This window comes from Balaenoptera borealis, assembly GCF_965194805.1.
Source record: "Balaenoptera borealis genome assembly, chromosome: 3".
Taxonomy (NCBI): Eukaryota; Metazoa; Chordata; class Mammalia; order Artiodactyla; family Balaenopteridae; genus Balaenoptera; species Balaenoptera borealis.
This window is the reverse complement of record NC_138866.1, coordinates 142,198,535-142,212,505: the sequence shown is the minus strand read 5'-3', so window position 1 is coordinate 142,212,505 and position 13,971 is coordinate 142,198,535. Positions and strand designations below refer to the sequence as shown.

At 48.3% G+C, this 13,971-nt stretch overlaps 1 protein-coding gene across 2 annotated transcripts in view; it reads left to right on the top strand.

Annotated features, from left to right (window-relative positions):
• The first annotated feature begins 1,336 nt into the window (after positions 1 to 1,336).
• Positions 1,337 to 13,971, top strand: part of SLCO3A1 (solute carrier organic anion transporter family member 3A1) — a 322,429-nt gene continuing 309,794 nt past the window's right edge. Inside the window, exon 1 of one of the 2 annotated variants that reach the window (XM_082388919.1) lies at positions 1,337 to 1,639. In XM_082388919.1, coding sequence (XP_082245045.1) covers positions 1,460 to 1,639 — 180 coding nt within the window. In that variant the 5' untranslated portion in view covers positions 1,337 to 1,459. The remainder of the gene's footprint in view (positions 1,640 to 13,971) is intronic. The other variant, XM_082388918.1, reaches the window with a different exon arrangement.

Below are 13,971 nucleotides of genomic sequence, written 5' to 3'. Positions count from 1 at the left end.
CTATTAAGGAAAGGCTTTTCAAATGATTGGTTAAGCCCCCATTGGACCAGGTGGAAGATGCTGAGTGCTTCCTGGTACGTGTCCAGTCCTTTCCAGGCTTCTCTGAGCTTCCGGAAGCTGTCTGCGGACTAGCAGATCCTGTCGGTAGTGCCTTGTGGCACAAACTCCTGGTAATGATTATAAAGAGCGGCTGCCACGAGGCCTGGGCATTCAGGCCAAGGCCAAGGAAGGTGGCCCGGGCCACAAAGCTAGGGGAGAGGTGGGGACCAAGGCAGGCCTGTGGCTAATCTCTTCCTGCTGGCTCCAGCCGCGCGGCTGCATCATTTTTGAGGATGGGCTCCAGGCAGATGGCGGGCTGCACAAGGCCCTCTGCTGGGGTCGCTGCGACCCTGCAGCCACCTAGACACCGTGGCTGGGGGCACCTGATAATCTGTGCGGCTGCCGACAGGTTAATGGAACTTCTCTCTTGCTGCGCTTCCGTTCTTTTCTCTCCTTTCGGTCTGCGGCCTTTTAGGCACACCCAGAGGCCTAGGAGAGCAGGAGCAGAGGCCAGCAGGCTGTAGAAGCCTCGAGCAGCTCTGACCTCTGGCACCTCCCCAAGCCCCAGAGCGCAACATCTGTCCCCAGAAATACCCGGGCGGAGGGGAAGGGAGCGCACCAACCCTTTCCTGGGTACTCAGTCTTCTCTCTCTTCCTAGAAACCGCTCCACCCCTCGGGTCTAGCGCCCCGACGCCGGAGCTCTAGGTCCCCGCCCCGCGGGGGCGCCTCTGCACCCCATCTCCGCGGCCGGAGTTCCTCCTGCAATAGCACCCAGTGTCCACGGCGGCGCCCCGAGCCCCGCAGCGCCATCTAGTGGCTGGGTACGGCCTTCCTCCCTCTGGGGCACCCCCTCCCTTACTCCGCAAGGACTCCCCCTCTCTCGCGTCCTTCGGGCAGCGGGACGCTTCCAGCCTCGGCCAAGGGGCAGCGCTTGGAGCCCCAGGCCGGTACCCTCGCACCTGCCCCGGGGCGCACGGGCGGCGAGGAGCGGCGCGGCGGGGGCGCGCAGCGGCGATCGAGGCCCGGGCCTCGCGGTAGAAGAAGGGGAGGCGAGGGCAGGCGCGGCCCGCGGGCGACGGGAACTGGGCGAGGGCAGCGGCGGGCAGCCGCCGGCGGCGAGGCAGCGGCGGCGGCGGCGGGCGGTGCGAGGAGCCCCTGTGATTGGCACAGCCCTAGCCGGAGGAGGAGGCGAGGGGAGGGCGGAGGAGGAGGAGAAGGAGGAGGAAGGGGGCGAGCGCGGCGGCGGCGGCGGCTGCGAGGAGCCGTGCCTTCCACCTTTCCAGTCCCGGCAGGACGGGGGTGGCCGCCGCGGGCCCGGGGCGGGGACAGCACGCAGCCTCGCCGCGCGCACCTCAGCCCGGCAGCGGCCCCGACACCCGGGGCAAGCGGGAAAGCGGCGGCGGCGGCGGCGGGGGAAGGATGCAGGGGAAGAAGCCGGGCGGCTCGTCGGGCGGCGGCCGGAGCGGCGAGCTGCAGGGGGACGAGGCGCAGAGGAACAAGAAGAAGAAAAAGAAGGTGTCCTGCTTCTCCAACATCAAGATCTTCCTCGTGTCCGAGTGCGCCCTGATGCTGGCGCAGGGCACGGTGGGCGCCTACCTGGTGAGTCCCCGTGCCAACTCCACCGCGGGGCCCCTTCCCCAGCGCGGCTCCCGGGTGTTCAGCTGACAGGAGGAGGGGGCAGCCCGGGCGCCGGGGGCAGGCGGGCATGACCTCCGCCCGGCGTGGAGGTTGGCGAGTGGTGCAGAGGCGGCCGCCGGGGGAGCTGCCGGCCCGGGCTGCTGAGCGAACCGGGAGCCGGCGGGACCGCTGATGCCCGCAGCTGCTCGCGCGGCCGGCGGGGGCTGGGGGGGGGACCCGGGTTGGAGAGGCGGCGGGCAGGTGGGCGTGAAACCATCCCTCTCCCGCCAAAGCACAGACAGAGGGTGAGTTCAGGAGCCCCCCTGCAGAGGAAAGCATCGCGGTTTTCAGGTGACCTGCACATGGAAAGAAAAGCCCGTTAGCCTCCTGCGTCCTCGACTCTGCATTCCATCCTCCGGGAGAACAAATCCATTATGCATCATTTTCTCCGGTAGCTTTCTCCATCCGCCAGTTACGGAGGGATTTAACAGTTTAGAGTAAAATGCACCCAAGTGTGGCCCTGATCTGAGCCGGGGCTGCAGGGGGAATATTCCCACTCCGTATCCCGTTAGCCATCTCTCAGCGTCTGGGATAAAGTTACAATACCTGGAGAGCAGCTGTGAGTTTGTGTAGTTTTTGCTACCCACTCTTAGACCTAAATTCCCCACCGTGGTCTCTCGTTCCCAGGGGGGTATTGCATCATTGTGCACAAGGTACATCGATTTCATTTGCCTTCTGAGGGGGGATTTTAATGTTCAAATGGTCAGGGGTGCATACCATACCAGAGGAAACAGCTTGCAATGACTCAGCAGTCAAATACCTACTTTACCCGCTGTCTCCTGCCCCGCGCAGGTGGTCCCAACTTGGGTTTAAGAGAATGCACTTCCAGACCCAAGTACGGTCCTGACTAAGCAGGATTTTTCAGAGTGTATAGTGTTAAGACATTACTTGGCTACTGACCTGAAACTGAAATCAAATGTCATAGATTTTGAGTGTTAGTGAGCAAGTTTGATGGAGATAGAATTGGACAAGGTTTTGGCTATTGGAGAACTACATCCTGAGATAGAACCATGATCTTTCTGATGGTACCATTAATCCCTTCTTCCTGGCCTTGGGGTGCAGTTAATGAGGGCCAGTCGCTGGGTGCCCTGTACCATTCATAAACAGCCTCCTAAGAATTGGGGCTTGCTGTCAGGGGGAAGTACAACCAGGCTTGGTCTCTTGGTGTGAGATAAAGTAAGTTATGTGGTTACAAGAGAGGGTTGTTCAAATTCAGCTCAGTTCCTGGGGTGACAGACTTACAGGGTTTCTGAAAATCAAATGCATTTTCTTTGCTCCTTGTCAGATGAGAGGCATTTAAATCCCTGTTACTGGCTGCATCCATGACATGCATGCTGCCGGTGAAACCTGTAGCCAAAAGCACATTTTCATTTCTGTTTAGATTTTTGTTGTATAAAATGCACTTGTAGTTCGAATACATAGTTGCAGAGAGAACCTGTGGCCTTCGGAGTTTTGGAATTAGGGGATGACCGTGTCTTGGGGGGGGGGTCAGTGTATCAGAGTGTCCTTGGAGGGAATTTGACCATTAAAATATTAAAATAGAGACATGTATTACTAAGACGCAAATGCACAATAAAAATACATGTAGGTCTGTACTGTAGCATATGCAAAGTATGTGATACCTAATCGGGGCTGTGTTTATCAACAGTTTTTAACAGTTTTTGCCTCAAACCGATTTTGTTCAATAGAGTGGATTATTCATGTTCTATATAATAGTATCTAATGTTGGCAAAAATTGAATTTTTTGAAGTATACAGAGTGTTATGGGTTTTGTAATTTGTGGACACAGATTTAGAAGATCACGATTAACAAATAAAAGGTTTTACATCTTAAAAAAAGAAAAACACCATCAGAACTTTTCACACCATGAATGATAAGGCACGGGCTTGGTTTTAGCTTGCAATGATTTAAGGGTTTTGGAAAGAAAGGAATCTGGGCTTCGATCAGATGAGTGGCCGAAGCCCCTTTAGAAAGTTAAGAAGTAGAGGGCTGGTGGATGTTACAGGCAGGGCTGGCCCCGGGAGATAGGAAGTAGACTCTGATCCCAGAATGGCTGAGTGGCAGGCAGAGGAGGAACTGAGTCCACCTGGTGCAGCTCTCATGGCATTTCCCGCCTGGGCTAATGGAGAGCCTGGTTTGAGGGATAGGGTAACTGGAGTCAGCAGGTGACTGGCCGAAAGCAGATGGAGGCCTAGGAGAGGATGGGCTTAGGAAATTGAATGCATTGTTATTACTTAGAGTGGAGGCATCAGGTGCTCAGGTCTCTGCCTTACTCCGCTGCTCTTGGCTCTCCATTGCCATCTGAACCTCATGAAAATAGTTTGCTTGTCAGGGTTGACTGAATCGGCTTGCCATGGGTTTTGCTCTTTTGGGCCGCTTGGGAATTTTCTCTTCATCTGTTATTTGGGAGGTAGAATTAAAAGTTTGTTGTTTCTTCAGTGCTGTGAGACTTCTTTATGGCTGACTTGAGAATGAAACATTGCAGGATGTTCCCAGGAAAGGCAACTTTCTCCATTCATTGTGGCTTTCTTAGGAAACCTGAGAACCTGTGTTTGTAGGCCATCACACACACAAGGTCCATGTGCAAGGTGTGTTATATGGGATCTTTACACTGGCAATCAGCCTGCCCCTCTGAGGAAGCATTTTCAGATACCTGATGAAGGGCACACCTTGGGGCCCTGCCAACACTGCTTACTTTCAGGGAGAGAAGGGAGATTGCAAATTCTCTGCCTATGTCATTACTTCCTGTTTGAGTCCCAAGTCCATGTAATAGCTACCTTATTATTTCGTCTTTCCAGGTGCCATTGTTTTAATATTAGGAGGCTTCATTTCATTGCTCCCTTTTCTTTCTGAAAAGACAGATTACCTAGTGTCTTCGCTGACACTGGTATAAGCTGCCCAACTGCAGAACTGAATTAGAAGTTGCCTGTGACTTGAGAAGCAACTTTGGAAAGCTGGACTCTGTGTGTGTGTGTGTGTGTGTCTGTTTTCCCTCAAGAACCCACGCAAACTCAAGGTAGATCTATATAGAAGAAAGCCACCAATTGTTAAGCTAGGCAGGGGACTGGCAACTTTTGGCCTGGGTGCTGGGGTCTCCTGGGGAAATACAGAAGGACTTTGATCCTGATGCCTAAACTCGATGATGATGATAATATAGATAAGGTGACCTGGGTGCAACCCGGGCCAGCTGTGGATTCTGAAATCTCTTACCCTTGCCAGTGTTTTAACTGGAAATCATGCTTCAGATAAGACAACAGTCACAGGGATGGTCTCTTGTAGTCACTTAAACTGCCTGACTAGCTAGGAAATATTTTTTTTTCTGCCTAAGAAGAGGGACCAGGACTTCCCTGGTGGTCCAGTGGGTAAGACTCCACGCTCCCAATGCAGGGGGCCCAGGTTCGAAACCTCGTCGGGGAACTAGATCCCACATGCCTGCTGCAACTAAGAGTTCACATGCTGCAACTTAGAAGCCTGCATGCCGCAACTAAAAGCCCACATGCTGCAACTAAAGGTCCTGCATACTGCAACTAAAACATGCCACAACGAAGATCCCGTGTGCTGCAATGAAGACCCGGTGCAGCCAAACTAAATAAATAAATAAGTATTAAAAAAAAAATAAGAGGGACCCATTCAGTTTGATCGTCACTGTGTGCAGAAGAGAGAATGCAATTTAATTTTCCTCTACTCGGGTCTTTGCTTCTGGTGGCTCCAGTCTGCCCTGACCTACTTGCAAGGATGTAACATCTGCTTAAGTCTTGGGCTGTTTGGAGAAGGCACAGGCATATGGGAACTGCACAGAGAGAAAGTTGTTTTGTGTGCACTTGATGGTGTTTGAGGGAGACCCACTGAGATATTCCAAGTCATTCCCTGAGGGTAGCCCTTCCTTTAGAGGTTTGTGTGTGTTCTCAAATGAGTGAGGGCTGGAGGTGATAAGGATATGTGCAGGAAATTAAGACCTCGGGCACCTCTGGGCTGTTATGGATGAAGCTCAATTACAAACACATTTGAATTTCCTCAGGATGAAAACTTAAAAAGGCCAGTTTAGTCTCTGGGTGGGGCACACAGGAGGTTCCTATGAATCAGGAATGGGCATGTCCCTATCTTTTTTTTTTTTTTTTGCAGCTTGTTATTAAAATAAATAGTTTATTTTTTTATTGAAGTATAGTTGATTTACTATTTATTAAAGTAAGTAGTTTATTTTTAACTGAAGTATAGTTTCAGGTGTACCGCATAGTGATTCAGTTATACATATATATGTTATAATACATATATATATTCTTTTTCAGATTTTTTTCCCTTATAGGTTATTACAAAATATTGAGTATAGTTGCCTGTGCTGTACAGTAAGTCCTTGTTGTTTATCTATTTTTTATACAGCAGTGTGTATATGTTAATCCCAACTTCCTAATTTATCCCCACCCCACCCCATTTCCCTTTGGTAACCGTAAGTTTGTTTTCCATGTCTTTGAGGCTCTGTTTGGTAAATAAGTTCATTTGTATCTTTTTTTTTTAGAGTCCAAGTATAGCGATATTATATGGTATTTGTCTTTGTCTGACTTCCTTCACTCTATTTAGAGTTATGTAAAAATGAAGTCTGAGGTTTTGGTGACAATGTAAGGAGACGAATGACTGTGTCAACAAGGTTCCATCTCACTGCTTTATAGTCACTTTGTTTCTAGGCTTGAGAACATTCAGTGGGCTTGCAATTAATGGCTGAGGTGAAACGGCTGGATTTGTTCTTTTTCTGTTTTTTTCCCTAAAGAAGCATCATTTTGAAGATTTTTTTTTCTTTTGCATATCTAACCCAGAAGCAGACAGCTGAGAGACATTTTTAAAGTCCTTGTCAAATTAGTATGATGACTAAGGCAACTGTATTTTCTTTAATCAAATTATTTTACACACTTATGGTTACTCAAAGTGACAAATTCCCTGTCATTTGCATAATTACTATATAGCCCCAGGTAGGAAGAAATAAAATTACCCTGATTTTTTTCTTTTTTTTCTTACAGCTTAGTTGAAAATGTTTAGCTAATAATCATTTAGGGGAAAAAAATTGTTTCTGAAAATTCCTTTCAACCAGCTTTGTGTACATACCTCAGTTTCTGTGGTTTCCTCTTGTGTGTTTAGCAGTCGAAGAAATGGAATTAGTTGTGAAGTGAGCAAGAGCTCTTTCCTGAACTGGGTAACTCTCCCCGTTTCAAATTTAGATACCTTACAAAAAGGGTGGCCCAGAGGCCTCTCCACAGCGGCCCTGCCTTGCTAATCAATCGCTCAGCATTTAAACTCATCTTCTTGCGGGCTGCCTGAATGGTGTTGTTCTGTATGAGGCTGCAGAAGTTTCCTCTAGTTGCCAAGGCCACCTGAGCAAGAGGGTCTCTGTGACTTTCTCTTGCGCATCTTATTAAAGCAAGCTTGGGGGTGCTGGCTTGTCCAGGGACCAGGTTCACTTAGCAGACTGGCCAGGCATGAGTAAGTGTAATGTTGCAAAATCGATGAGAATACAGCTGCCTTTCCTATAGAGGTAGGCCTGGAAAAAAGAAAAAAATCGGTGAATGTTATTGGCTGGTTGCAGAGAGAGAGCAGAAGTTGGCATTGGTTTCAGCGTGTGTTCCGGGCCTCCTGCAGAGGCTGTGGGAGCCACAGGGACTCATGCTGAGCTGCCCATGGTCCTTGGATTCTGTGGGTCAGGGCCCGCCAGGTGACTGGGCAGGTGAGTGTGTACGAGGTGCTGAGCCCTTGCTGCGGTGGAGAATTAGACTCTGGACCAGCAGCATTTCTCCAGTACCTTACTTCCAACTTAACAAACACGTTTAACTTGCACAGATTTAACTGCACACACCACTGAATAACCACGTTCCTGTGAAGTAGAGTCAAAATACTTATCACTTTATTCACCTATATTTTGTCATACATGTTCCCTATTATATTCTGTACATTTGTGTACATTATCTATTTATATACATGTTCTTGTAAAGAGTTACATTCACCAAATATAGTATGTTGTCCTTTTGCTGGGGGGGGGCAGTTAAGGGACATTCAGTGGTAATTCTGATTATATGGTTCCCTTGTGGATTTATTTTATTTTATCTTTTAAACTTAAAAAAAATTTTTTTTGGCTGCACCTTGCGGCATGTGGGATCTTAGTTCCCTGACCAGGGATCGAATCCGAGCCCCCTGCAGTGGGAGCGTGGAGTCTTGACCACTGGACCACCAGGGAAGTCCCCCATGTGGATTTAGAACCCAGTCTCCCCTGAAGAATCGTCACCTGTATTTTATTCCCTCTCAGAAATGCCGTTGGTAATTTGTAGGCCAGGACGATAGCATCCTTGTTCTTTTAATTTAGTTTTGCTATCTATCTGCAAAATAGATGATACACAGGAAGAAAAGTGGAATCAGTGTCTTCAGTTCATAGGGTAAGTGAATTGATGTGGTTCTAAGACACTTGTATTTGATATGATCTAAGTGCTTAGGTGTTTATATGAGAGACAGCATTGCTTAATGATTGGAGCTCTAAGTTAATGGTTAAAATTCCCAGGTGGAGAACAGCAAACACCCATGGCAGCTGTGACTTATTAGATGAGCATCAGTAGACCCAGGATTCATTCCTGTGTCCTCCTCTTGCCGGGTCTGTGAGCTTGCGCTGATTACTTAACCTCTCTGTGTCTTGGTATTTAATTTTAAAACTCATAGTGTTTCTGTGAGGGTTAACTGAGTCAGTACATCTAAAGCACTTTGATACTCACATGTGGTGAGTACTCGATAAATACTAGCTATTATTATTAATAACAATAACACGGCTATACATATTTACATAAGAACTATATAGCCCCAACCAATGAGAAATAAAATTATTTCCATCAAGCTTTGGTCTTGGTTTAGTGAATTGTACATTCAAATCATTTCCTAGTTTGCTGTGCATTTTGTCTGAGAGGTGAAAAGTTTTTAAGAGCAAGAAGTAAGTACTAAGAAATAAGTTGCTAATTCTGTTTGTTCCCTTGTTATAAATGCAGCAATCCATTTCATCTTAGAGATGTTGTAAAAATTACCAGTCACGTGGGAGAGGAGCCCACTCTAGTAATAATTCTGCTGACCATTTACAGTCAGTGCGTACTTTGAGGTGGGTAGAGAAGGGACGGCACGCAGACGGCTGGGAGGATAGATGTGCGGTTGCTTCTCTTTGGGAGGCCCTCAGGATCTTTGCTCTGGTCTGTGGCCACAGGGTGGAGAAGACTGGGTAGGTCTTCTAGGTTTGTAGGCAGCTGAGAGGCAGGGAAGAGAGTGTTGGACGTAGAGTCAAAAAGACCTAGGTTTGAGCCTGGACCTGTTCCTTACCTGCTTCCGATGACTTGACTTACCTGAGCCTCAGTATTCTTATTGGAAAAATGGGGATGCTGATAGAACCTGTCTTATACAGATGGTTGAGAGATTTAAATACAAGGACACGTGAAAGAGTGCTGCCCATAGGGTGCAGTGTTCAGTAGTTGCTTTAACAATAATGGCATAACCCTACTGGTTGACCTTGGCACAGCAGACGTCCCTTCCAGGGACCCGAGGATTTGGGGTATTGTGTGTGGCCTGGGCTCTGTCTCCTAAATTGGAGATCTGCTTCTCTGGATGAAAAGTGGCCACTTCAAGGCAGCCTGGGGTGTCAGGAGGGGGCCCGGGGGACATACGTCGTGGACGTATGCTACCCTCCAGGCAGGCTTGTTTAGGATGTGCGACCTCAGAGCTCAGCCCTGGTTGCAGGGAAGGGCTCAGGTCCCGCGCAGCACCCACTGCCTTCACCTCAGTCCTCTTGCAGTTCTAAGCAGAGCTCAGACGCGCAGTTGTGGGCAGTTCCCTGATCTTGGTCCTTTTTGGTTTCTCAGAAGCAGAGCGAGCTCTCAACACAGTCTTGCTGCCCATCCCGCGGATTCGTCCATCTCGGCTTAGGGCTTGTGGGGATCGTTTAGGAGGATACCTTCTGCACGCGCCACTCTCCTCCCATCAGTGGTTTCAGAAGCATCTTTCCTTCCCCAGCCTGGTCAGCGCAGTCCTTGGGAAGAATAGGGCACGAACTGGGCCCTTCTCAGTCCATCAAGCTGCAGTGTGTATTCTGGGTGAGTTCTTAGGTTCGCGTTCAAATGCCACAGGCTTCACAAGAGAGAACATGCACACTGAGGACCCCGATTACCAAACCCCGGTGGCTCCGTGTCGACCTCACTGAGGAAGGAACCTGTCCGCTTCTTAAAGCACTGAACTCTCTGCAGCCACAGCTGTGGGGTGAGCGAGCACGGGGAGCCTTCTTTCTGGGTGTTTCGTGACAACATGTAGAGCGGAAGTGGCCCACTGGATGTGGGCAGAATCTCCGCCATTGGCTCTTTATTTCAGTTCTCCTTTGTGGCTGAGTTGAGCCCTTCTGAAAAGGGAAGCCCTTTCTGATGGACTGTTTAGTTGCTTGTTCTTTAGTGGAAATGATGGTAGCCAACCGAGCTATTTCTTAAATGACTGGACATTCCTCTCCAAGCGGGGGAGAGTTATTTCACTGTCTAAGTTAGGAGAGCTGGACATTAGAATTTTCCTGGACTTAAAACAAGAGTCTCATGTATCCCTTCCAGTCAACACTCGTCGGAAATACTTAAAAGCAAAAGGCAACAGAGGTTGCTGTAAGCCCTACTGTTCGAAGGGGGGGGCAGGGGAGAAGTGTGAGCCCACTCTTCCCCTTTGTCTTCATGATTTCCACCATAAATTCCCTGGCAATGGCTCTTTGGAGCCATTTCTCTTTGCAATGGCAATACCTGCTTCTTCTGGGGATGTCATATCCCACATGGCATCTTAAGTTACCTGGTAACAGAATCAAAGAGCGTACTGACTGTAACGGGGGGGATCTTATTTCCTTAGGGCTGGCTTTGGTTGACATCTTTGTCGTGAGCAGGCTGTGGCCTCAGACCCATCCAAGCAGGCAGTGGGTGTGACTGTTGCATCACTAGGATGTGGCAGAAGGTCTAAGCTCTAGGCAGTATTGTGAGTCCATTCAAAAGCCTGGAGTATGCCATTGGCTCTTCTGTCTGTGCATCTGTCTGTCTGTCCATCTGTCTATCCATCCACACTCCCTGTGGGAGTTCTGTACTATGTGCAGATTCTAAGTTGCCTGGCAGGTTGCCCTTTGGGATGGGTGTCTGGATAATGAACTTGGCTGTCCAGGTAACCCTTGAAACCTCTTCTTGGTAGGTCTAAAGCCTGTCGTGGCTGTCACTTCCTAGCCACCTAAGCTCTGGGCTGTGTAGTGTTAGCAGAAATAGGAAGTTGAGCAGACTTTCGACAAACAGTCCTGGGGAATGTAATGGAATAATACAGAGTAGAATAGCCAATTCCTTCCTACATCACTGTTCACACAACCACAGGAACCCGAGGAAGGTAGAAATGAATACTTTCACCTCCATTTCTGCACTTGCAAGGTTGGTGTAGGGAAAACAGTGTCCAGTGGTGTTTTTCAGTTAAAGACTATTGTAAAATGTTCTTGCAAATGGTTATTGACTTTCCCTTCTCCTCCACTTTTGGAAAATGTTTATTTAAAATCGGCAGCCTCCTTCTAATTGTTAGCTTTGCCCCCCCTCCCTCTTCTGGCTGCAGTTCTCCCATCCTCAGCTGATGAGAATGAGAAATTACCACCTTGAATATAAGCAAGTTGAAATTGGAAAGCTCCCCTCTAACTGATTATATAAGCTTGAAAATACTGTACCTGAAATCTCGTGTTTAAGAATTCCCTTAATGAAGATAAAAAATCTCAGAGCAGCACGGACGCACCTGTTTTCATTATGTAAGATTCAATTATTGTGGGGCAACCTGTAAAATAAAGAATAGTGTTGATTAGTTCATCTGTCCTTTGGCTTTTTGGGTCAGAGAATTGTTTGACGTACACCCCCAGAGCCACATAGAGCTTAACCCCCTGGAAGTTGGCCGCCACTGCTTCAGCACCAGCACCCCCTTCTCTCCAGGGGTCCACAGGCTCATTCTAGGTCTGTGGTCACCGCAACTCTCAAGGTTGTAGAGGGCAGGCGCCCGTTAAGGTCGGCTTTAGAGATTGCTCATGCCAATCAGTGGGACGTCTGGGAAAATTGCTGTTAACCGTGATGGGCTTTATCCTTTGGCCATTTCATTTCCTGAAGCGCTGCCCTGATGGGACTTGGGATGTCGTTTGTCTCGTTTTGCATAACTGGCATGTGTTTCAATGTGGCACATCACACCATCCTCTTCTCAAAGCCATACACGCGTGGGGTGCCCAGCACAGCGTACTACATGGTCGATTTCAGATTTCCAGCCTCCTGAATTATAGACAAGGAGCTTATTTTCTGGCCATGGTATGCACTGGGGGGAAAGGACTTAAAGGGAACGAGACCAGTTGACATAGCTGTAGAAGAGCTTCAAACAGACCTCTCTTGCAAAAAATTTAGGACAAGACTCATGATGGATTATGTGGCATGTTTGTTGCCTCCCCAGTGCTGGTAGATACTATGTTTGTTACGAGGCTTAATGTGCTAACAACGGGTTTTTCAGCCAGTCCAAGGGAGGATATCTTTTGGAAACAAAAAAAGATAAATTAGTGCCTTCCCTTTACCTTTGCCAATCCGTGGAGATGCGTATAAATAGATCAAAAAGTCCTGGAGCAGTTTTGCAGCTTTGCAGCCTGCAGTTGATGAGAGCAAATGGGGAGGTCTGCCTTGCTGCAGCCGGGCTCAGAGTGGCACGTGGAGCCAGCAGCACTTGGGCTAAATCCAAAGGCAGCCCGTGGAACTTGTAAGATGCACCGGTGGGATTGGCCTGCATTGGGACTCCCTTTCTTACGTCTTTCTAAAGATTACATTGTGGAAGCTCTATGCTTGTTGCTTTCATCTTCGGCAAAATCAGGGCACAGAACTAAGTAACTTACCTAAATGTGCTCCAGAGCTGCCCACATTAGCCAGCAGGTGTGAGCAGGTAAACAGGACGAGTTTTATTTTTGGAAATAATGATTAGAAACATATATAAATAAAAATAAGGTTTTGGTGAGTGCTGGGAAAAAAATCACTCATTTCTCTCACTGCCTTTTAAAACATCCCTCCTTTTTTTTTTTTTTAATAGATGCAGTGTTTCCTGGTAGGAAACACTATCCTTAATCTAGTGAACAGATAAAAATATATGCATTTATATTTATCTGTCTTAATCTAGTGAACAGATAAAAATATATGCGTTTATATTTATCTGTCTTCTGATACTTTGAATTTCATTGGGGAATGCTTTTGTCACCTAAAAATAATAGTATCAAGGCAGCAATTAAAAATAACCCCAGGGCTCCTGGCACCCAAGACCATCAGGGAGATGATTCCATGTGACAAGTGAAACACTTTAGATCCCCCTCCCCTTACAAAAGAAAGCTGAGTGTTCTTGCGTTGAGGTCTGTCGCCTTCGTGGTTGCCTTTCTCTTTGTGCCAGCTGAGCTGAGCTGTGGGGGTCAGGCTGGTCAGCTCAGCTCTGTCGCCTCCTGGTTGCTCATTAACTTTATTTCTGCCTCTGTCTGCTGGCCCCTGACCTCAACAGTGCCACGCTTCACCAACCCTGGCAGGATGTCACAGCCAGATCTGCGAGACCCCTGTGAGGGTGTGCTCCCGGAAGTCCAAACCCAGACCACTGCTGGGTGGAACTCTATGCCAGGCTTTTGCCCCAGGCACTGTTTTTTTGTTTGTTTGTTTTGGCTGTGCCCCACGCGGCATGTGGGATCTTAGTTCCAGGGATTGAACCCGTGCTCCCTGCATTGGAAGCAGAGTCTTAACCACTGGACCTCCAGGGAAGTCCCCCACAGGCACTGTTAATACCCTTCTTCCAGCTCCTCCTTTGCTGGCTTCCCACCATCCTTATTCAGTGGAAAAGGCAGCTGAGCCCTTGCCTCTTACAGGCCCTAAGGATCCAATCCCATCTTTCACCATGGACTGCGTGCTAATTCTTGCTATCCTGGACCAGTTCTGAGCTTATTATATCGTATTTAAGAGTGGGAGTGGGGGGAGTTGTCTCTTCCTATTTATTTAAACCTTTTCCTAGGTGGGGTTCATAGGGCCGTAGGGTCATTCTCGAACATTTTTGGTATCTCTGATGTTAGACCAAAATCGGGTTATATTTTCTCCCTTAGATATATAGAGATGTGACGTGTGTAAAGAGAAAGTGACTTTCACAGTTATCCTTGGGTTGGGAGCTGGACTTGGACCCGGAGGTGGGAAGATAGATGAATGGAAATGTGTTTC